The sequence below is a fragment of the Desmodus rotundus genome, chromosome 13, assembly GCF_022682495.2.
Source record: "Desmodus rotundus isolate HL8 chromosome 13, HLdesRot8A.1, whole genome shotgun sequence".
Classification (NCBI taxonomy): domain Eukaryota; kingdom Metazoa; phylum Chordata; class Mammalia; order Chiroptera; family Phyllostomidae; genus Desmodus; species Desmodus rotundus.
In genome coordinates, this window is record NC_071399.1 from 68,675,247 (window position 1) to 68,692,758 (window position 17,512).

General features: G+C 35.8%; 1 protein-coding gene across 1 annotated transcript in view; it reads right to left on the minus strand.

The window, feature by feature from the left end:
• The window catches only part of KLHL1 (kelch like family member 1), a 303,818-nt gene that overhangs the window by 17,500 nt on the left and 268,806 nt on the right, over positions 1-17,512 (minus strand). The window contains exon 8 of the mRNA XM_053916504.1: positions 14,788-14,950. Coding sequence (XP_053772479.1) covers positions 14,788-14,950 — 163 coding nt within the window. The remainder of the gene's footprint in view (positions 1-14,787; positions 14,951-17,512) is intronic.

Below are 17,512 nucleotides of genomic sequence, written 5' to 3' on the forward strand. Positions count from 1 at the left end.
TGAGCATTTTTTCATATCTCTCTAGGCCTTCTGTACATCCTCCTTGGAGAAGTGCCTATTCAGGTCCTTTGCCCATTTTTTAAATTGGATTGTTTGTCTTCTTGGCATTGAGTTATGTGAGTTATTTATATATGCGTTGGAAATCAAACCCTTGTCTGAGACATCATTGGCAAATATGTTTTCCCATACAGTTGGTTCCCTTTTCATTTTGATGACATTTTCTTTAGCCGTGCAGAAGCTTTTTAGTTTGATGTAGTCCCATTTGTTTATTCTTTCCTTTATTTCCTTTGCCCTACAGGATGTAGCAGTGAAAATATTGCTGCATGGGATATCTGAAATTTTCCTGCCTATGTTTTCCTTTAGGACATTTATGGTGTTGTGTTTTATGTTTAAGCCTTTTATGAAGTTTTGCAAACATATCCATGAAGAAAACAGGAGAAAATCTGTGCCCTTAATTCTTCTGGAGGAAGGGATAGACATAATATACAAAATAAACATATTTACTTTTTCATGTATTTTATTTATTTATTATTTTTTATTGTTCAAGTACAGTTGTCTCCATTTTCCCCCCCACCACGTCCCCCCTCCCCACCCATCCCCACCTCCACCCTGGATCCTCCCCGGCTTTGGCTTTGTCCATGGGTCCTTTATACATGATCCTTGATGACCCTTCCTCTTTTACCCCCCATTATTCCCTCCCCTCTGGTTACTGTCAGTTTGTTCTTTATTTCAATACCTCTGGTTATATTTTGCTTGCTTATTTGTTTTGTTGATTAGGTTCCACTTACAGGTGAGATCATATGGTATTTGTCCCCCACCGCCTGGCTTATTTCACTTAGCATAATGCTCTCCAGATACATCCATGCTGCCGCGAAGGGTAGGAGCTCCTTCTTACTTTCTGCTGTGTAGTATTCTGTTGTGTGAATATAACATAATTTTTTTTCCAGAAATAAACCCAAGTTTCTATGGTCAATTAATATTTGGAAAAGGGGGAAGAAGCATAAAATGGAGTAATAAAGAGTAGCCTCTTTAACAAATGGTATTGGGAGATCTGGACAGCTACATGCAAAAATGTGAAAGTTGACCACCAACTTACACCGTACATAAGTATATATACTTCTTAGTAAAGTGCTAAGTGCTGTAGACATAGAACAGGGAAGTGTGGGCAGGAGTGCAACTGGTAAGGGGGAGATGTTGTTATTACAATTTTAAATGCATGATTAGGAAATGTATATCTCACTGAGAAGATGATGTTTTTCAAAGATGGCAGAGGTTAGAGGTGAATTAGAAATATCTGTGGGAATAGATTTAGGGGAGATGGAGTAGGTGAGCACAAAGTTCCAGGAGTGGCACGGGACCCAGAGTGGCTGGAACACAGATTGAGGGTGGTGTGTCAGACAAAGTGAGAGGGGGGGTATAGGGTGAAGCTCATACAGGTATTTGCAGACATTGACACTGAGTGAAACAAAGTCGTAAGACATTTTTTGAGTTGAAGGGTGATATGACTTGTGTTTTAATAAGATTAGATGTGAAATGTTTGCCTTACTAGTGGACATTATGCTTAATATATTGATAAACAGACTTAATTCTACACTTTCCATTTATACATGAATACATAGGAAGACATTATCGCTTAGCATATCAAATAATTCAGGTTTTATTTATAAATTTGTGCTCTAATATCCTTCAATAACTAAAATATGGTAGTTAAACTGATTCAAAGCCTGGAGACTTTTTTAAAAGCTGTTTATATTTCTCTTGGTGCCTGTCATGATAAAATGTTTCTGATTGCCCAAGTGTGTGGCTTAAGGATATCCCTTTTTGCTTGACTGCTCACAAGTTGTCTATTAGCTCTCAATCATGCAACATGTTGGCATTAACCAATAGCAGCATTTGAAGACAGGTATTGGACAACCTAGCTTGCAAAGGCATTCGAAAGTTTTTATCTTCCTAAACATTTTATGAAATCTGAACTTCATTTATTTCTATGTTTTATTTAAATGGAAAATATAATTCAAAAAAGTATGTTATAATCTTGATGCATTATTATTAAAATTTAACTAATTTTTTGGAGGAATTTTGCTTATTGGGTATGTTCACATGAAGTACATAGTTCATATATAAGAAAAGTACCCCCCTCTCTTGTCTACTGTTTTAAAGGAATTATTGACTTTAAGCTGCTCTATGTACTTATATACATTAGAGTGATAAATTATAGTATTACTTTATCTGAACTCAGAGTTGCTGATAATACATTATTTTTATGCAATAATATAGTATACATTTTCTTTTTCTGAAATTATTAAAAATACTAACATACAAATATATAGTTAAATGTTTATAAAATGTAATGATAATTAATAAAACATATTGCCTACATTAGAGAAGTCAAATGTTAAGCCTATTAGTAGAATCATTTATTTGGAAATTAAGTGCTCCTATAAAATTCACATTCCATCATCACTGATTCTTTAACATAATTACATATATTACAAACCACTATTCATTCAGTCTCTCTTCTGTGTGAACCCTCTCTAATAAAACCTAATAACATAGCGATTATACCAGGAAGAGGTTCATGTAATATCTTGATAGAAATGACCTAATGTATGACAATTCCTTTTGTAAAGTAGATGTTTGATATATGTACCACAGCTGTTATTTTATAAATTACTTACTAAAGCTTCAGCTATCTTACCCGTGGGTTCTGTTACTTGATATACATCCCTTTTAATGCCCTTCATTGTATTAGATAATCTGCAGATCAGTGTTAAAATTACTGTAATTTTAATAAACAACATAAATTAATGCTTAATATTAGGGAAAATTAGTTGAAAAGAATGAATATACTAAATTTTCCCTCAGGAACAAGCTGTGCAAAAGAAATGAGAAAATTGTAATTTGTGTGAAAGATCCACTAGTGTTCCTTGGAACTGCTTTATGGATCCATTGTTGAAGTGAATAAACGTATTTCAATACTTAAAAAGTTTTTGAAATTTGTGTACTTTACAAATATGCATTTTAACCATTACCTATAATCCACTTATTTTGAAATATAAATGTGTTAGGTGACTAAGAATTAGAATGTAAAAATACATCACATCAATATAATAACTAATACTACAATTGCTATGAAGTTAGAAAATAATCAAGGGATATAAACAATTTATTCTAAACAGTTGGAATAAATGTTAGAGGGTACTCAGCAAAGTTCATGGACAATTACCAAAGGTTACCTTCTCTGATCTCCCTTCACAATCTATTTAATTATCGTTTAGATTGATTCTCTTGCTTTGTTTTACTACAATGACAAATTAGATGTTGAGAATCTGAAGAGCAGAGAGATTATGTGCCTTGACAATTCAGAAAGTGACAGCTGACAATTTCACGGTGAGAAAGGAAATGTGACATTTCAACTTAATGTTGAAAGATGAGTAGAAATTTGAAAGGTGAAGAAGTAGGGGGAGGCATTACATACAGGGAAAGCGTTATGAGAAAAGACAAGGGGCATGAAAGGTCAGAGCAGGTGATAAATAAAGAGTGGCAGGTAAGTCATATGGATGGAAGAGACAGTAGCGCAGGAAGGGAAGGAAGAGATGCAGCTAGTAGAATGAAAAGATTAGATGGAGAACACAGAGGGCCGTGTACCATGTGATTGGGTTGGAATTTCATTCTGAGGCAGTGAGAAAAGGACCAAGAAAAACCCAATTGTTCTTACAATCATCAAGGTCATAGCTCAGTTGTTGTACATGTTCACCAGTATTCCCTTGCAAGCTAAAAATTGGCAGGAGATCAGAAGTATCCCTGACTTAAGTAAACTCTTCTAGAATTTTGTTGAGAATGGCGAGAATCTGTCTTTCCTACTACTTTCCCTAACATTGGTGTTTATTCAGCATGCAGATGAGTTTTACCTAAAGTTTAGCAACCAGGTCTCAATGTTTTGAAATCTAGCTGCCATGTGCCCATCTGAGTGAGTGTCACATATTTACTACTCTGATAAGTACAAAATAGCAGTTGCAGGAAATGAATATTGTACTAGTTAGGACATGGGTTCCAATGTGTGTAAAGTGGCTTTGAAGGCATTGAGACCCAGGCTGTTTCCCTCTTTTATCTATGTCATACATGACCCTTTGTCACGAACCATGAAGAGTCTGAAATTTAGCCCTGCTTGGAAGCTAAAAGATTAGCCTACCAGAGTTTCATAGATGCTGCAAGAAGACACAAGAGCTCTGGGTCAGAGGAAAATAACTTTATTACTCACAGCATGATAGGAAGTATTAGCTTCATGTTCATATTGCTTTTTCTCGCCTGCTCACCAAGTCCCACCAAGGTGAGACAGAGAAACTCAGGAATGTGCCGCACACTCAGTAGGGTTTTCTTACCTTTGAGGAAAATGTTTGAGGAACATTGGGTTTAGGAAATGCTTATTCTTTAAAAGAGGATATAAACAACCTACCCAACATTTGCTCTGAAGGGAGACATTATGACACCAGTGAAGTAACAAATCTGTTCTCCGCCCCAAAGACAGTGTTTCTACCTTCCAAAGCGGTTTGATTTACACATATTTTTAACAAGATAGTTGAAAAAATGTTGCCAATACTTCCTGTGTGGAAAATGTGCAGTAATGCTAAAATCACAAAGTAGATTGTCTTCAACCCCTCTTGTCCTGGTGTCCTCAGGTAGCCCTTGCTATCACAGCCAAAGCTCAAATACAGGATGGAAGAAAAGCGGAAGGTGGAGCACATCCTCTGCCTTTAAGATTTCATCTTGTAAGTGTCACAATTCATATCTTATGTCTCATTGGCCAAAACTGAGTCACATGACAATGCCTAAGTGGAAAGGTGCTGAAAAATGTTCTTATTTTAGGTGACCATATGCCTACCTAACAATTGGAGTTTATATTGTCATATGAAAAGGAGTGGATGAGTATTAGGAGACATTTTGAAGTTTCTGACACAGCACTACGTCTTTTCCATCCTCGTGCCATTGTGCATTCTACCTCAGGTGTCATTTCACTACAAAGGCTGGGTTACTACTCCATGTCTCATCAATGAGTTCAGCTGTGTCTCTACCAGAAAGTGTTTCCTGATCCTACTTTGTCTTCTGCAGGAAATTTAATGTTATTTACATTCTGTATCCTAGGCAAAGTTATCTCATATTTGTCATACTTTATCAAAAGTGCATATTCCAGGAATGGCTATCAAAAGTGCTTCCAGTACCACTATCTAAATGTGTTAAGGTTTTGCTGATTAGCCTGTGATATCGATTATGATTTTGATTCACAATATGGTTACCCAGCAATATATTCAGGTATCCTTTCCTCTGAATAATAAAAGTGTAAGAATTTTACAACTCCCACCATATAAGAGCTTTGAAGTAACTCCCTAGATCCATAACCCTGTTTGATCCTTTGTGTCCCAGTTAGTAGAGAACTCTTTAATTTGATCCCAAAAGAAGGCTTGTCAAAAGATCCTGCTGTCAGAATACTCCATCACCTGCCCTTCAGTCATCTTCTCCATGAGAGGTACTTATAGGAGTGCATTATGGTACAGTGAGTGGGTTGTAGTGAGCTTATAACAGGTTGTGTGCCTGCTTCTGTTCCTTCTTACTAAGAAATGTTGATGCATGGGGTAAACTCAGTCTGAGACATTTTCACTTTAAAATATGGGTAGCACGCAAGATTGTGAGTTGAAGTTTGATAGAACATACCTTTATTTATTAGAATGTACCCATGTCTCCTAAAGGAACCTTAGAATTTTAAATATGCAAATTAATTTGCATCAATTAGTAATATCCAAAACTTTGTAGAATTCAACAACCTAAACCTGGTAGAAATGGTCACTTCTATTCTTAATCCCTCCATCTTTCCTTGCCAACTCACGCTCTACCACTGTTAAAATTTTGCATTTTCTTCTTTGTTGTTTTCTATTTCTCTTTAATATAATGTAAGCTCTCTGAAGTCAGATTTGATTTATCTTCTTTAATATACCATGGTGGCCAGTATGTGTTTGTAATTTTAAAAATAAAATTAATAAAATAGTGGTTTTCAGTTCTAAAAAAAGGGTGATTTATAGAACTTAACAAAAAAAATGTACCTAAGTTCCATTGAAATAAGATTTTGACAAATGGCACAAGGAATGGAAAGATTAAATTTAAATGGGTGAACTTTAAAAGTGTTCATAGAAAAGTACAGATTACACTATGCTTTAAATCAGCAGTGTCCAACCCACGGTGTGTGGGCTGCAGATGGCCCAAAATGACTGTGAATCCTGCCCAACACAAAATTGTAAATTTACTTAAAACATTGTGAGATTTCTTTGTGATTACATGTCACAATGTATTTAATGTGTGACCCAAGACAACTCTTCTTCCAGTGTGGCCCAGAGATGGCAAAAGTTTGGACACCCCTGATTTAGATGATGAAAAGTATTATGAATGATCTCATTTACATAAAATAAAAAATATGTATTTAATATTTCCTGACATTGTTCTCAGGTCTAATAACCTGTATCTTATTGGTACTGATTTTGCCACATGGAATGTCACCCACATAAAGAACTTGAATTGTTTTAGGCTATCACTATAGAAGGTTGTCAAATGTCCCCAAAGATCAGCTAAAAACCTGAGGAGAGAACCTAAGTTATCAAGAAAAAAACAGTGGAGAGAAAATTAAAGCAGCGGTGGGTACGTGAAAAGGCAAAGGGATGTGAACAATCAAAGCATGTTCAGGGAATTTGAGTGATTCAGTATGTCTGTGACGTAGGGTGACTGGAAGGCCAGGGAAAAAGTGAAGGCAGGAGAAGACAGGAGAGTTCTAAATCGTAAAGGACACGGTATTCCAGACTGCGGAGTCTGGTATTCGCTGTGCTTGTTCTGGAGACCAAAATGAATTGTCTATTTTTGCTTACACATTCCAGTATTGAGACATGATTTATCAAATAATCCCCTTTGAACTACTGGAATACATTTTAGCAGTCTACTATTGCGATGAGATTTCTTTGAACAATTATAAATTATTCTTCAACCAGTGACTTTTATAAAATTGAAGTGCACCATGTCATTGCTCTGTTTTAACCTTTGCAATATCTTTACTTTAGCCAAGTTGTTGTAAGGCCAGAGGCCTGCTTTTATATCCAATCTCTTAGGGCCACTCCTTATTATTATATTCCAGCCAAACTCAATTTTCCCCCCATCTGTTTGCATTTCACACTCAACAACTTGACACAAATTGTTCTCTCTCATTACAGTATTTCCCCACTTTCTGGAAATCTGTTAAATCAATCAAATTCCAGCTTTAAAGCCATTGTTTTCTAGGAGGCAAATTCCAAACCTCGTGAGCTTATTAATACTTCCAAATGAGACTCGGCCAAAAAGACGTTTCATTTTTTTAAATGTATGAATCTAAGGTAATACCAATTTAATGTAAATTGCTAATTATATAAAAGCTTATATAAAATCTGGAGTTACATCTTTAAGAAAAAAGTGCCGAAGTTTGAATACAAAAATAGAAGCAGCATCTTGGAAACCACCAAAAAAGTGATGGGCTTTAAGGCTTAGGTTTGCTCCTGTGCTAGATAGCAGGACACACTGGAGAAAACCACAGACATTGACACCTGTTCATGTGACTCTTCAAGGTGCATAAACTTCAGGCTGCAATAGCCGAAATAACACCTTGCAGAAATTGCAACTCCCCCATGAATATTACTGACATGAGATTTTGAAAGAATGAGTGAATCCGTTTTGAATGGAGTCACGACACTAACTCAGTTGTTTTTGTCTTTTTGTACAATCTCTAGGGGCAACAGCACACATTTATTAAATTTCAAGCTCTTTATAGATAAGCTCAGACAGTAGCAGGACCACCTTATGAACTAACTCAGGGATAAAGATAAATGAACAAGAAAGAACTTTCAGGTAGAAAGTATAGTTTGAAAGAATCAAGCTAAAACAGAGAGCACAGAAGGAATACAGAGAGAACCACTAGTAAAGATATTCAGGGAGTCTGAGGTTTCATACGGTCAATCACCACATTACAAAGTCTGTTCACTGTTTTGTTGTAAGCTCTTTAGTCATCAGGTTAAGTCTGTGGCTGTGCTGGCACAAGATGACATATCTGCTACTTAGCTTAATATGTCTTAATGGAAGTCTGGCCAAAATATTTTATGAAATTGATATAATCGTGCTCTTAAATTCATCAGAATACATGTATTAATTTAAAGCCATAAATTGATTTCTTCCACAACAAATGGTATCATAAGTAATCGAAATTCAAGAGGTATAGTCACTGGTTTTATTAGCTTCAATTGGAAAATTATTCAAAATGATATTCCAAGAAACATCAGTCAGGTTAGAATGACACATTAGTGAGATGTGAGAATAACGTAAGAGGGAAAAGACATATCGGTAGAGATGAGAAAAAAAGCACCTGCCAGAGGAGGATGTTGAAACACATTTTTGCTATGGCTCTAAAGGGAAAGGTCACTGTCTAGTGCCTATGTTTCTCTCTGAGTTAAACAGAAAAAGCAACAAGACATTAGTAGACAGTCATCAAACCACAGAATTTTGAGGCCATTAAATCACACCTGTGTAGGGAGAAAGATCCCAAATGAAAGCTGTACTATTTTGTTTTAAAGGAGAAATATGAATTGACATAAATGTTTCATAGTTTAAAATATTTCATAGAATGGGATTAAACTTTGGGAAAATGCTCAGTTAAAAAAGTGAAAACTTCAGGAAACTTCCAGTCAAGAAAGAGGTGTAGGTAAAGAAGGCTCGCTTCCTCACATAATCATATCAAAATCACAACTAAATTACAGGCCAATGATCACTCAGAACTGTCAGAAATTAAATTGAATGGAAGGAAGCCCAATAACTATGGAAGTGAAGAAACCACCTCAGTCCCGAAGGGGAGGAGATGCAGGGAAATGGAGACACAAAACAGGCGGGTCTCCACACCCATGTGTGGTGGATAAAATTTTGGGAAGAATATCTCAGGAGTGAGGGGTCCCAGTCCCACACCAGGACCCCCAATCCAGGGTTCTAGTGCCAGGAAGATAAGCTCCCATAACTTCTGACTATAAAAACCAGCAGGATTTGAGTTGTTAAAAAAAAAGAAAGAAAAGAAACTACTGGACTCTCTGTTGGTTCCTCTTAAAGTGCCTGAGCCGAACTTACTCAGACTTATTCCTTTTGAGCTTCAGCACCACCAGGGTAGCAGCTTGAAGGGCACCAGTGGCATACAGGGAGGAACTGAAGTGTCTGCCCTCAGGGCAAGAGCTGGGGAACAGCTCTCTGCCAGACAAAAAGGCAGGTAGAGGCCATAGTGCCTTTTCTGAGCCCTCCCCCACCTCAGAGCCACTGAACATGCAGGAAGGAGACATATATTGAGACTCATCAACCTGGCTTACACTGTTTGTCCCGCCTTGGCATTTACCTGAGACTTTGCCCCACCTGACTTACAGACTAGCACCCAGCCCTCCTACCTCTGGCTAAGCAGCCTCAGGCCCAGCACTAACAATAGCCAGCTTTGGATCACAGTTTCGCTCCCCCTGGGATCTCCAAGCCCAGCACAAGTAGCAGACATGTGCAGATTGCTTTGTAGCTCATGCTGTATGGTCCCACACAGAACACAGGTGGTGGCTGACCGTGACCTGCACCACCCAGAGCCTACACACCCAGTGGACTACTGCAGACCATGTTGGAGCACCACCACCCTGGCCCTGCACAGCTGATCTTCCATAGAGGGCGGAGGGTGGTGTTCAGTGGCCACAGCCAGTCCCTGCAGCTGACTGGCCTGGATAAATCCCTCCCATTGATCTGCTAACAGCAACCAAGGCACAACTACAAAAGGAGGGTCTACTCAGACTCTACTCTAGGTGGAGGTCACACCTAGAGTACCCAGTTTCGGTGATAGCAGAGGCTGTACCATTGGGCCCTTCAGGCCATGCTACCAAGAAAGGGAGTCATAGTGGATTTACCTCACACACAGAAACAAACACGGGAGGCTGCCACAATGAGGAGACAAAGAAACATGGCCTAAATGAGAGAAAAGATCTAAACTCCAGGAAAAGAACTAAACAAAATGGAGATGAGCAATCTATCAGATACAGAATCCAAAATACTGGGTACAAGGATGCTCAAGAAACTCAGTGAGTACTTCAACAGCCTAAGAAAGAACCAGGCAGAAATGAAGGATATACTCATGGAAATGAACAATTTACAGGGAATCAACAGTAGAGTGGATGAAGCAGAGAATCAAATCAATGATTTGCAACATAAGGAAACAAAAAACCACCAATCAGAACGACAATAAAAAGAAAACATCTGAAAAACTGTAGGGTAGCATAAGGAGTTTCCGGGAGAACAACTACAACAACTACAATTTGTGTTTTCTAGGAAAAATAAGTAAGTTGTGCTTTCAAGAAAAATTAAGAAAATGGCCCTGGTGTGGCTCAGTGGATTGAGCTCTGGCTTGTGAACTGAAAGGTCGCTGGTTCAATTCCCAATCAGGGCACATGCCTGGGTTACAGGCCAGGTTCCCAGGAGGGGGTGTGCAAAAGGCACATTGATGTTTCTCTCCCTTTCTTTCTCCCTCCCTTTCCCTCTCTCTAAAAATAATAAATAAATAAAACTTTTAAAAATTTAAGAAAATGTATATTGGTGATATAAAAAAAATTAAAGATAAGATGATAAGATAGCACATTTGAAATGAGATGCTTAAGAATTAGATAGGAAAGAGAGGAACAAATAAAAATATGTAAGAAAAATTAAAATGCAAAAATTTTAGTCTACATTAAAAATAAAATTCATAAAAAAATTTCAGTGATTGAATCAATGATATAGAAGTCAAAATTTCCCAGTTTAAGTAGAAAAGAAATAAAATTACTAAGGAGACAAGTCATATATAGAAAAGAAATTCTATTAAAGAAAACCTTTACAATATTTATTTTAATCCTGAAAATAATAGCTTTTTTATCATATTAAATTTTAGGATATAGTATATATTATTTTATTTTATGTGTTTTTACTTTATTTCTTTTATTGTTGTGCAGTTACAGTTGTCCCCATTTTCCCTCCATTATTCTTCCCCACCCTATCCACCCCCACCTCCACTTTCAGTCTTCCCCCCACCATTGTCTTTATCTATGGGTCCTTTACACAAGTCCTTTGATGACCCTTCCTCTTCTTTGTCCTGTTATCCACCCCCCATCCCCTGTTCTGGCTACTGTCAGTTTGTTCTTTATTTCAATGTCTCTGGTTATATGTTGCCCACTTGTTTGTCTTGTTGATTAGGTTCCACTTATAGGTAAGATCATATGGTATTTGTCTTTCACCTCCTGGCTTATTTCACCTAGCATAATGCTCCCAGTTCCATCCATGCTGTTGCAAAGGGGAGGAATTCCTTCCTTCTTTCTCCTGCGTAGTATTCCATTGTGTAAATGTACCACAATTTTTGATCCACTCATTTACTGATGGGCACTTAGGTTGCTTCTAGCACTTGGCTATTGTAAATTGTGCTGATATAAGTATTGGGATGCATAGGTTATATTATTTTAGATGAAAGTATTTCAGATATGTTTAGATACTTTTGATGTAAAACATCAGAAACTACTGACTTACATTTAGCAGTTTGTTTTTAGGTATTTTTTTTTTCATAGCCAATTGAATTTCCAAGAAATTTTAATGCCATAAAAATGTTCCCTTTCCATTCAGGTGAGATAATTAGCATATTTTTTAAACACTGTTTTATAATAGTAACTTTTAAATACACATATATTTAGAAAAAAACATTTAGATTGTCCAAAGTTATTAAGAGTAACTAAATTTGATAGGGTATTAATTCAACATTTACTCAGTAGATATAGTGAAAGTGTATTAAGCCCAGGGATATAGTAATGACTGATACATATAAAATCTCAACATTTTTTGAACACATAAAGCTAATGAAAGAGACAAAAGGCAATAATGTATGCAATTTTAAGAACAGTGAGTAGGTAGTTTGCAAAGGTATGAACTGTCATCTATTTAAAATATAATGGATAATAAATAAATTCATGTGGACAAATTTTGTGATAAAATCTGAATGATGAGAGGGATCCAGGCACATGAGATTTGGTAGAAACATCACCTCAAACCAAGAAAAGAGCAAAATCAAAGGGACCGAGTGGGGTTAAACTTGTCGTATTTGAGACACAGATTAAAGGGCAACTTGGCTGATGTATGGAGAACCAAAAAAGGAGTAGGCAGGGACAAGATCTAGCAGGTCCTTCTAGGTAAAAATGTGCATTGTATTCTAATTGTAAATAGAGCCCTAAGGATTGCTTTGGCTGCTTTAGCAAATGGACCGTAGGGAGAAGAGTAGGGAGAGCAGATTGTTAGCTTGAGCACTTGTCCAGGCAGGATGTGCTAATAACTTTGTTCAGAGCAGGGCTTCTCACGGGAGTGAGAAGGAGGGTATTTTGCCAGCCTCAGGGGACATTAGGCGATGTCTGGACACTTCCTTGGTTGTCACATTGAGGTCAGAGTAGGGCTAGCATCTAGTGGACAGAAGGTCAGAATGCTGCCTGACACCATATAATGCAAAGGACAAAGCCACACTCCTAACAAAACTAATCTGGCTTAAAATATAAACAATATTAAGGTAGGAACTCCTGATATAGAGTGATAGAAATGGAAATGGTCATAGTGACCAGAGTGGTATAATTATGCAAAAACTATATATTGGACACCAAAATTTCATAGTCTTTTGAAAGCTCCTCAGATAATTTTAACAGAAAGGATATAACTAGTAGATTTCTAGTGGACATTATTCTCATGAAATATATTTGATACATCTTTAACCAGCGATTCATGTAAAGACATTTTGGTTTTTTGTTTTATGTGGAGAGACAACCAGAAAAAAAAAAATGCAGTCTTGACTTATCAATTATCCATGAAGACTAATTTTTTTAAAGATTTATTTATTTATTTTTAGAGAGGGTAAGGCAGAGAGAGAGGGAGAGAAACATCAATGTGTGGTTGCCTCTTGCATGCCCCCTACTGTGGACCTGTCCTGCAACCAAGGCATTTGCCCTGACTGGAAATTGAACCGGTGACCTTTGGATGGCAGGCCCATGCTCAATCCACTGAGCTACACCAGCCAGGGCCATGAAGTCTAATTTTTTAAAAACAATAAACACCTGAAGATATTTAAAAATACTTTATTGAGCCCTGGTTGATGCGGCTCAGAGGACTGAGTGCTGGACTGTGAACCAAAGGGTCACCAGTTCAATTCCCAATCAGGGCACATACCTGGGTTGCGGTCCAGGTCCTCAGTAGGGGGGTGCATGAGAGACAAAAACACATTGCTGTTTCTCTCCCTCTCTTTGTACCCTCCCTTCCCTTCATTTTAGAAATAAATAAATAAAATCTTTAAAATAGAAAATAAAAACATTTTGTTGAATCAGCTTACACCATACACCAGAATAAATTCAAAATGGATAAAAGACTTAAATATAAGTTGTAACACCATAAAATTCTAGCAGAACACATAAGCAGTAAAATTTCAGATATCTTACATAGCAATATTTTTGCTGATATATCTCCTAAGGCAAAGGAAATAAAGGAAAAATAAACAAATGGTACTACATCAAATTAAAAAGCTTCTGCCCAGCTAAAGAAACCAACACCAAAATGAAAAGGGAAGGGACTGTATGAGAGAACATATTTGCCAATGATATATTGGACAAGCATTTAATTTCCAAAAGATATATAGAACTCATATGACTCAACACCAGGAAGACAAACAATCCAATTAGAAAATGGGCAAAGGACCTGAATAGACACTTCCCCAAGAGTAAATACAGAGGGCCCAGAGACATAGGAAAACTTCTCAGCATCACTAGCCATCAGAGAGATGCAAATTAAAACCACAATGAGATATCACCTCACACCTGCCAAAATGGCTATCATTAATAAATCAATAAACAACAAGTGGTAGAGAGGGTGTGGAGAAAAGGAAACCATAGTACATGGTGGGAATGCAGACTGATGCAGCTGCTGTGGAAAACAGTATGGAGTTCCCTCAAAAAGTTAAAAATAAAACTGTCTTTTGACCCAGTGGTTCCAATACTGGGAATGCACCTTTAGAATCCTGAAACACCAATTCAAAAGAATTTATGTAGCCCTATGTTCACAGAAGCACTATTTACAATAGCCAAGATCTGGAAACAGCCTAAATGCCCATCAGTAGATGACTGGATCAAAAAACTCTGATACACTTACACAGTGGAATACTATGCAGCAGGAAAAAAAGGAAAGAATCCTTGCCTTTTGCAACAGTATGGATGGAACTGGAGTCTATTATGCTTAGTAAAATAAGTCAGTTGGTGAAAGACAAATATCATATGATCTCATTAATAAGAGAACAAAATGATATATCTAATGAGCAAAATAAACTAATGAGCAAAATAGAACCAGGGGCATAGAATCATGGAACAGACTGACAGCTGTAAGAGGGGAGGGGGAAATGGGGACTGATTGAAAGAAGATGAAGGGATTAGTCAACAAACATACATGAAGGACCATAGACATGGACAATGGTGTGGGGATTGACTATAGAAATGGGGGGAAGGCAGGGTGAAGAGGGACAACTGTAATAGTGTAAAATATTAAAATCAAGAAAAACCAAAAATCAAAAACTGAAGATATTTAAAAATATTTTCATTGAGTCAGCTTATTAAAAGTTATTTTATAAAAATATTCACTCAAAAACTTTTTTTTTCAGATAAAAAAGATACATCTACTTACTTGCCATTCAATGCTGCTACACCAACTGTGCTGCGGGCAATTGACATACTGGCTACAAATGTCCATTGCTGACTCTGGGGATCCCACCTCTCCACCGTATTCAGATAGCTCCAGCCATCATGGCCTCCCACAGCATAAATTGGGCCTTCAAGTACTGTCACACCTAAAATATAGGAGCAATGAAAACTGAATGGATTTATTTTGCAGTAAGATTTCAAAACCCAAAATAATAGTAAAAACTATGATGCTATTAAGAATGGCTCTAGCTGTTAGAAAACAATTGCAATAAGGTAGAAACTATTTATTAAAATTAAATCATTTAATTGAAGTGAGAAAAAATTAGAAGTAAAAGTAAATATTATGACCTAGATGCTTTATAAATTAAAAATTTTTTTCTTATTTATGTCCATGTAAAAAAAAATTCTGAAAATCAAGATGATATATTTTGTGCTTCTACTTTGAAGAATATTTATATGCCATTTAAAATACTTTATTATTTCAAGCAACATAATTTGAACACAACATGGTATATACCTGTATTTTATTAAGAATTACTTTAATTTCTCCCAATACTATTTTTATTTTTAATAAAAATTCCAAAATAATTTTTGATCTTGCCCCTTTGGCCCTGTGTTTTAAACATGCCTGTAGACAGCAGAAGTCAATGTTGAATTTTCCTTTAACGTCTGGCTTCTCAAATGCTGGCTGCCTTGGTTTCTTTCTGATGCCTTCAAGAATTTAATATATGTATTTTATTCAGCCTATAATTGTACATTATTAGAAGTTTAAATTTGTATAAGACTTCTAACATTTTTAATGTAAAAGTTTAAGAAGTAAAATTATCAAATGTACTAACCTATCATTAATACTTTGGCTTTGGTTTACAAATGCGTTTAAGATTTTCCTCTAGTTCTACCACTTAACATAGGTACGTTTCTTAATCTCTTTATATAGCAATTTCCTCATCACTGAAGTGAGAGTAATTATAATAATGACCTTGGTGTTGTGGTGAAGATTATATAAATTAATGTATATAAAGCACTGAGAATCTGGTACATTACAGCCACTCAAGTTTTGTACACTATTGTAATCATTATTATTATCTTCATATTCAAGCCTCAGAGAGGATATAAAAAGGAAATTCACAGAAGAGGATAGGGTCTTATAGGCATATAAAAATTCTTAATGTAAATGGTACTCAGGATAATCAGGATATTAAAAATATCTTTGAGAGAATGTTTTTGACAATAATACTTTAAAGTATTCTAAAAATTTAGAAGTATTTCAAAGTCAGACATTGTTAAGAACATTGGGAACTGATAAATCTTGCCATTCAACTATAACTTAAAAACATCATTTTGAAGATAAATTTAACAATGTTTAGTGCAAACATTATGATCTAGCTTTTACAGAAATTTGAATATTTTGGAATTAAAACCTATGATTATTATAGAAAGCAAAATACAGCAATTGAAGTATAAGAACTCATAAGTATTGCTTATAATAAATGAAGAAAATATCTATTTAAACCATTCATCTTTCCACACACATATCTATTCGGTTGCTCTAAAATAATTAAAAAGTTTTCCGTATCTTCTGTTGTAAATAAAATAGGGCCTTCATTCTAATGAAGAATACAGATAATAAGCATGTAAAAAAATAGTATATGTTACTATTTTTTAATTAACTAAGGCATCGTGGGCAAGAATATTAGGGCTGAAGGCAAGGAAAAGGCAGAAGAGTATTGTAATTAACAGCTCTAAGCTTTTGAGAATATTTCGGCTCACATTCCAATGCATTTTTACCAGTTGTGTGATGTTGGAAAAAATATCTTTAAATCCTTACATCTGAGTACCCTCACCCTTAAAGAACACCTACCTTATATCATTTATGTGATGATTAAATATAAAACTGATATAAATACAACTGTACTATCAGTAGAGAGTAAAGTCGGTAAATTTTAATTATTTTATAAATAAAACGGTCAGAATGATCTCTCGTAGGATTAGTCATTAAAGCTGAGATGTTAAGATCTGCTGGCAGGATGAGAGAGTATTTTTAAGACATGTCCTCGCTCTCAAAACTTCAACTCCTCTCTCGAACATCGCTACTTATAACTTAATAGTTGACCAAGAACTCTATTCCAAGGATCGTTTATTTTATTAACTCGAATTTGGAAAATATTCACGTTTTTCTTGAAAATATTCATACTTCATACTTACAGATGATAAACAGATTTTTTACAGATTCCCATGGGATTTCTGAACTCTGCATGCCTTATAATGTGATTTGCACATTTCTTGCAGGTGTGAGGATTCCCTTGCAAAACGTCTCATCAAGTGAAGTGAATAATTAGGCCAGAATAATTTCAAAATCAGAATACTTCAATTTCTTCCTTATGCATACTAACAATATCTTAACAGATGTAAGAAAGCGAGATTAACAACATAAAAATATCTTTCTTACTATGTTCAGGAACAATGCAAAACCTGCATTAAAACATAATAATCTAATGAAAACAGTAGAAATATATTAAAGTTATATTTTTGTGTGTCCAGCCTAATAATTGCATGATTTCTTCTAAAAAATTGTAAAATGTCTTTTTGATGTTTACAGTTACCAAAATCTTTTCAAATACATAGAATTGCGTGTATATTTTAAAATATAGCTTTTGCATATATTTTTCCCTTGAGAATTATGCAGGAAAGTCTCTTAGAATTCTTCC